Source organism: Xenopus laevis, chromosome 2L, assembly GCF_017654675.1.
Source record: "Xenopus laevis strain J_2021 chromosome 2L, Xenopus_laevis_v10.1, whole genome shotgun sequence".
In the NCBI taxonomy this organism is placed as follows: domain Eukaryota; kingdom Metazoa; phylum Chordata; class Amphibia; order Anura; family Pipidae; genus Xenopus; species Xenopus laevis.
The window spans coordinates 187,955,522-187,963,082 of NC_054373.1; the positions used below are offsets into that span (position 1 = coordinate 187,955,522).

Here is a 7,561-nt window from a genome sequence, read left to right on the forward strand (position 1 = left end):
TTTTCCCTTTAAATTCCCACTACAATAAATCAGGTTTTGCAGGGGGAGAGGCAGTGCAGGCAGCCGTGCATGGCAAATGCAATTATGCAGCCTTGCTAATCCTTCTCCGTGGCATGCAAATGCTCCCCCCCCCCGCATCACAAATGAATGAGCCGTTTATGCTACTTGCGGGGGGCATTGTGTGGAACTTGGGGGAGATTTTTTTGAGGATGCAATAATGTCCTCCAGCAAACCGTGTCTGAGCTGCTTAAGCTGTTTACTTGAATTAATTCAGCTTGGAATAATAGGATCTAACTCGGATCTTTCCTTGATTCACCGGATATTTGCTCACTTTGCATTAAGTTTTAGGCCAACCCATTCCCCTCCATTTGCTGGGGGCACATTCTGTCCTCACTATGTGCTTTTAGGGCTGTTTCACCTTATCTCCATGCATAGGGCAGTGTTCTTGCTTTAGAAAAAAAGGAGTTTAATTGTCTTAAAGATATCCATGCTTTGGAACAACTACTTCCCAGCATCCTTAGCTAGCGTGTACCTCCTTAATAGGCACCCATACACTTACATACTGCTGAATTGTGCTTAGTACAGGGGAACACCTACGCTGCCATAGTTTTATGGGATCTCTCTGTACAGACTATGAGAAAACTTAGGGGACTGTTCCTGCTGAATTGTGCTTAGTACAGGGAATACCTATGCTGCCATAGTTTTATAGGAACTCTTTGTACAGGCTCTGATCAAATTTAGGGGGCTGGTAGGGAGTGGCAGGAGACACAGTCTGTATTAGGGTAGTGTCCTTACCACCTGTTATAAGGATAGGGCTTGACTGCTCCTTCTGATGAGCAAGCCGAGGTATACAAGTGCTCTGTACAGGAGAATAAGGGGTCCCACTTTTGTGACCCTTGGTGCTCCCATGCTCCCAGGGTACAAAAATTATCCCTTTTATTTTATTAGGAACAGACTAAACAACATGACAGCTTCCTCCCATGAGATAACTATGAATCTAAAGATAATATTCTTAATTATACCGGCATTGCTTCAGTCTTTATCCATTCTCAATGGTTATGATTAATATTTTGCCAGACCTAAAGCCATCTAAATACCGGAAAGGCCTCGCCTTTAATAATAAGCCAACAAGTCCTTGATCTAATAGGATAAAGTGCTAATTCACAACCTCTTTCCACTTTCACCCACTTTACAGGCAAATGAGTATATAGCCTTCAATAGAGAAAAAGCCCCCTTTTTTTCTCCCCTTCCATTCACTGGGAATAATGCTCAGTTTTCATTCTCAGCCGGGCTTGTATCATTCCCACCCCTTGGATTTAGTGAAAGCTGATACTATTAGGGCTGCTAGACCTCCCACTAACCAGCCACTCCTTCCCCTTTTCAGCCTGGTGAGAACAAGTTAAAATCACAAGAGGAAAAAGATATCCAAGAGGGGAAGCTGCTTCTCTCCTGGAGCTTGATCGCTACAATAGGTTTGGCACCGGGGCAATCTCAAATGATGAACGTCTAAATTTATTGGATTTTCCATGTTTGTGATTAGGGAAATAACCTTAAGTTCTGGGCAAGCCTTCAACGATGACACCGCAAAACATCTAAAGCAAAAATAGGAGCTTGGAATCAGTACTGAAATACCCTTGTTCATCAACTCAACCTCGGTGATGGTTTACTAGAAGAAGACAATCCATTGCACATAGAGTTCTACTTGAGTTGGACAAAGATAAACGTAGAGTGATGGCGGTGCAAGCTCCAATCATGAACCACCAGTTTATGTCCTTGTACATTCCCGCATCCATTGCGGACTATGAGAAAAGTTACCAAGAAGGAGTGGACTACCTTGGAGCTGTTGAAAGTGGTGACTTCAAAGAAACGACCAAGGACCTGCTCAGCTTCATCAACACGGCCTCCAGCAATATAAAGATGGCTTTGGACAAACCGGTAAAGTCAAAGAGGAAAGTCAACCATCGCAAGTACCTGCAGAAGCAGATTAAGAGGTGCACAGGTTTGATGGGCAGCGGGAATTTAAATCAGGGATCTCCTAAACGGTCGCCTACATCACCCGGTAACAGCAGCATGAGCCCCTCAGGCTTCCCCTGTAAGCCCCCTACAAAGAGAGACAGCACGCAGTCCAATATGCAAAGCAAAAGCCTGGCAGCTCTTTTTGACAGTGCCAAGGAGATCCGTGGGGAAAGGTGTAAGAAGGTACCTTTAAGGAACCGCAATTTGCCACCATCTTTCTTCACCGAGCCCGAGACTCCTTCTTTGGGGCTTCTTTCTAATTCTGGGGTGGCTTTGAGAGACCTGGGAAAGTGTAACCAAGAAACTCTGGAGTTTTTTGACTTTCTAAACTCTGATTACAACAACACGTCAGACCAAGAGATTATCCAAGGGGCATCGGTGAGGGTACATCAGGACGTTTCAGCCGAGCAGTCCCTCTATGAGCCCCATCACTTGTTAAGTGGCTTCCTTTATTCCGACATGTGGAATCCATGTAATCAAGTTAAAAAGAGCCCCGTGGGATCCTGCAACCTCGGCTTCAATGAGACTTTGAAAAGTGCCCCCTTGCAAGGTGCCCTGTATCCAAATAACCAGGATCCGGCCATGGCTTCCCCAGTAGATGACACTTGCCCCAATCTCACGACATATACCCCCTGTTTCCCCTCTGACTGTTCCCTTCCGCAGATATTTTACGACTATAACTCACAGAATTGCAACAGAATTAGTTACCCCGTTATGTAGACGTCAACAAGGACTCCTTAAAGGAGCCGTGTGCAATAAGGATGATGTGGAGTGTGTACCTCAGTTCTACAAGACTAATGTTGTTCACAAGGGTGCAATTGTTTTGGGTGGTGGTAGTGGGGGGTTCTTTGTCCCCCTATTTATTTTAGGACGTGCGCTTTCATCAACTGTTAAAGGAACAGAAAATACTTTTCTATATTTGTTACATTTGAGAGATAAGTATAAAGTGTAGTTTGAAGACGGCTGGTTAGAAAGTAGAACAACAGGTCTTTCGTGGAGATCTGAGTGTTGTAGTTCAGCCAGGACGCTGGATAATAGGCACCTCGGTCCAAGAACAAAAGTTCTATAGAAGGATATGGGCAGCCGGGTAAGTGTTATCCCCAGTTCTACCAGCACTTCTCTTCTCTTAACCTTAGAACCTTTAAAGAGGCGGTTCACCTTTGAGTTAACTTTTAGTCTGTTATAGAATGATCAACTTTTCAATTGGTCTTCGTTATTTTATTTTTTTAAAGATTCTTAATCATTTGCCTTCTTCTTCTGACTCTTTCCAGCTTTCAAATTGGGGGTCGCTGACCCCATCTAAAAAACAAATGCTCTGTAAGGCTACACATTTATAGTTATTGTTACTTTTTATTCCTCATCTTTCTATTCAGGCCTCTCCTATTCATATTCCAGTCTCTTATTCCTATCAATGCATGGTTGCTAGGGGAATTTGGAACCTAGCAACCAGATGGCTGAAATTGCAAACTGGAGAGCTGCTGAATAAACAACGAAATAACTCAAAAACCAGATATAATAAAAGTTAACTCAAAGGTGAACAACCCCTGTAACATAAACCCTGGTGAATTAAGAACAACATGTCCTTAAAGGGATAGTTTCACATTTTTTATTGAAGGAGAAGAGAGGTGCTGTAGGACCCTATAAACTTAATAACCTTTCTCTGTAGTCGTTAATGCCCACTCCCTGGCTTGCCATCTAAAAACTCTTAAATCTTAATTTTTATATCTAAGAAGTGACATAAAGCACTGCGTATCTTGACAGCGCTATATAAATAAATGATGATGAAATGATGATGATTGGTCCTTTTTGCTTTTCTGTTCCTTTAATTTTGATTTAATACATCATAGGTGGCTTTCTATGTCTCGAAATCTGCAATGACTGATATTCTGCCCAGTCTGTAAGTCGCAGAATCCCTAGGCCACTGACAGGTTGGAATAAATAGATAATAAATATATATGAAAGCAGTAGGGCAGCTCCGCTAGTGTAGAAGAATCTTGTGTATTACTTTTAACTCTCTATGCACCAGGCAGGTTGCTATGCAATAAACAGAAGGTGACTAATAAATCATAAAGAAAATATATTCCCCCTTTTTTTTTTAGATGTTTTAAATAGTCAAATTCAACATCACCCTTGATTATTTTTTTTATTGCATTTCAGCCTTGAATGAGTTAAAGAGGTGCCGTTAGGATAACACAAAGAAATAGGGGGTTAAGTGAAAGGGGAAGTAAGTGTAAAAAGAGAATCCACGTTAAAGAGAAAACGATTATTGGAAGAACAATGTAAAATACATGTTTTTATTTTCGTTGATAATTGTGTTTTTTGGTTTTTATCCCCTTGATGAATTTACTGCTGGGGGTTTAAATTTATAATTCCTAAAAAAAAAAAAAAATACTATACAAGTATGGGATCCGTTATCCAGAAAGGCCGTCTCCCATAGACTCCATTTTATCCAAATAATCCAAATGTTTAAAACCAATTTCCTTTTCTGTGTAATAATACAAGTCGCTTGTACTTGATCCCAACTAAGATATAATTAATCCTTATTGGAGGCAAAACCAGCCTATTGGCTTTATTTATTGTTTATATGATTTTCTAGTAGACTTAAGGTATGAAGATCTAAATTAAAGAAAGATCCCTTATCATGAAAACCCCAGGTCCTGAGCATTCTGGATAACAGGTCCCAAACCTGTATCTAGATAGCTCCAAATTACGGGAAGACCATCTCCCAAAGAGTCAAGTTTAAGCAAATAATGGCATTTTTTAAGAAAATGTTTATTTCCTCTCTACAGTACCTTGTATTAAGCTGCATGAACCATATTGATGGCAAAACACTCCTACTGGGTTTATTTCATGTTTCAATGTTTTTTTAATAGCTTTAAGGTACAGCGATCCAAATTACAGAAAGATCCCTTATCCAGGTCCCAAGCATTCCAGATAACAGCTCCCATATCTGTACAACTTAAGGGGAACCAAGACTATTTCGTTTATAATGGTTTAAGTTTTTGACTCCCAGGAGAGAAAGTGGAATGGGAAATCCAATGTTCTGTTGGGTAAATGACTTTATGGCCTCGATGTATCTCACAATGTTTTTCATGGACATCACTTGTGATATTCAGTTTGTGTTTTGCTTCTGTCGTCCCATTATCATAAAACTGTGTATTAAAACAAAGGCAGTTTGGTTTTTATTTATTTTTTATTTCGTTTATTTTCTCATCAGTATTATAAAGACTAGGCTTCATATCTGTGAAAGATCAAGACAACAAGCATCTCAGCCGTGACTTAAGTCCATAGGTTTTTGCACAGTCACAATTCTGCTTCTCATTCGCAAAATAACTGCTTAAAGGTAGTGATGGGCGAATTTCTCCCGAAATTTCGCGAAACGGCGTAAAATTCACGAAAAATCGTGAAATTAGAAAGTTCCGGAAAAAACGTGAAACTGGAATGTTTTCACTAAAAAATCGTGGAAAATGGACGTTTTCACGCAAAAATCTTGAAATTTGAAGGATTTTGCTCAAAAATCTTGAAATTTGAAGGATTACACTCAAAAATCTTGAAATTTGAAGGTTTTCACTCAAAAATCTTGAAATTTGAAGGTTTCACTCAAAAATCGTGAAATTTGAAGGTTTTCAAAAAAAATCGTGAAATTTGAAAGATTTCACTCAAAAATCGTGAAATTTGAAGGTTTTCACAAAAAAATCGTGAAAACGGACATTTTCACAAAAAAATCATGAAAATCGGGAATTGACGCAGGCAAATTTTCACGGGGATATTCGCAAATTTATTTGCTGGTGGTGAAACGCAGAAATTCACAGCAAATTCTAATTTATTCGTCCATCACTACTTAAAGGGTTTGTTAACATTCAAATGAACTGTTAGTATGATGTAGAGAGGGATATTTTGAGACAATTTGCAATTGGTTTTCATGTTTTATTATTTGTGTTTTTTGAGTTATTTAGCTTTTTATTCAGCAGCTCTCCGGGTTGTAATTTCAGCCATCTGAAGCTAGGCTTCAAATTATCCGAGCAACCATGCACTGATATAAATACTAGGGATGCACCAAATCCAGGATTCGGTTCTGGGATTGGCCAGGATTCAGCCTTTTTCAGCAGGATTCGGATTTGGCTGAATACTTCTGCCCTGCCGAACCAAATCAGAATCCTAATTTACATATGCAAATTAGGGGCGGGAAGGGAAATCGCATGACTTTTTGTCACAAATCAAAATGTTTTTCCCTTTCCACCCCTAATTTGCATATGCAAATGCAAATTAGGATTCCGATTTGGTTCGGTATTCGACCAAATCTTTTGGGAAGGATTCGGGGGGTTCGGCTGAATCTAAAATATTGGATTTGGTGCATCCCTAACAGGTCTGGACTGGGAGTCAAAATAGGCCCAGGCATTCCAAGTACAGAGAGGCCCAATCAGCTCCCGACCAGCCAGCTAAATAGTGACGTTCTATGGCATCTTGTGTAAAGATTAACAGTCCGGGCCTGATCCCTAATGAATAAGAGACTGGAATATAAATAAGAGAGACCTGAATAGAAAGAGGAGTAATAAAAAGTAACAATAACAATACATTTGTAGCCTTACAGAGCATTTGTTTTTTTTAAATGGGGTCACTGACCCACAATTTCAAAGCTGGAAAGAGTCAGAAGAAGAAGGCAAATAATTCAAGAACTATAAAAAAAAAGAAAAGTGAAGGCCAATCGAAAAGTTCCTTAGAATTAGCCGATTTATAACATACCATGAATTAACTTAAAGGTGAACTGCAGCTTTAAGAGACACAACTCCCTGCAGCCCTCCATCTCCCTATACTGGGCCTGTTTGTATAGAAGAATTTATATAAAAAGAATTTGATTGACTAGTCATTAGGATTATTTAAAGCTGTAAGCACAGTTGCATTCACATCAATTTCCCTGCAGTCATGTTCAGCCACAAATCCCTACAAATCAGCTAATACCTTCCCTCTTATTTCTTCTGATGTTCATCAACACGGGAGCATCGAGGGAGGTAAAAACAATGGCAGCCATCCGAGTTCTGGAGACTTTGCAGTGCAACAAAGATGAGCGTAATAACCCAATTCTATACCTCCACACATTTAAAAATCATAAAGATGGACAAAATGTTTTTGGGGTTGCCACCCGGTTTTTTTAAAGGCTGCCCAGGTCAAAACTGCCTGCCAAATTAAGAAAACCGGGCCGGATTTCCTATGATTGACAGGGCCAATCACTATGTCATAGCTCTGCCCCTGACATCATGGCCCGCCCCTGCTCTATCCACCCCATTACATCACAGCTCCGTCCCTTTACATCACCCAGAGTTCCATGGGACAGAAGGTGGCAACTGTATCCCAAGAGACCCGCTTATAGTGATTAGTGGGTCGGTCCGACTCCGAAGCCTGCAGTTCAGGTAGGGATTGGGCCGACTTCTCAATGATGTCTTCTGGCCTTCTTCTGCCCCACTTCTGGCTCTGTGTGCAACTTTTTGTAAACTTGTACAGGCCCTGCCCCCTTTAGTGATGTCACAATGGGACGTGTATATAAAGA

General features: G+C 40.4%; 1 protein-coding gene across 1 annotated transcript; it reads left to right on the plus strand.

The window, feature by feature from the left end:
- The first annotated feature begins 1,170 nt into the window (after positions 1–1,170).
- Positions 1,171–3,294, plus strand: LOC108708806 (protein FAM181B). The gene has a single exon (XM_018247845.2). The coding sequence runs from the start codon at positions 1,732–1,734 to the stop codon at positions 2,734–2,736; it is 1,005 nt and encodes a 334-aa protein (XP_018103334.1). The 5' UTR covers positions 1,171–1,731; the 3' UTR covers positions 2,737–3,294.
- Positions 3,295–7,561: the final 4,267 nt, after the last annotated feature.

Coding starts and splice junctions, on each gene's coding strand:
- LOC108708806 (XM_018247845.2), top strand. CDS start 1,732: ATGGCGGTGCAAGCTCCAATCATGAACCACCAGTTTATGTCCTTGTAC.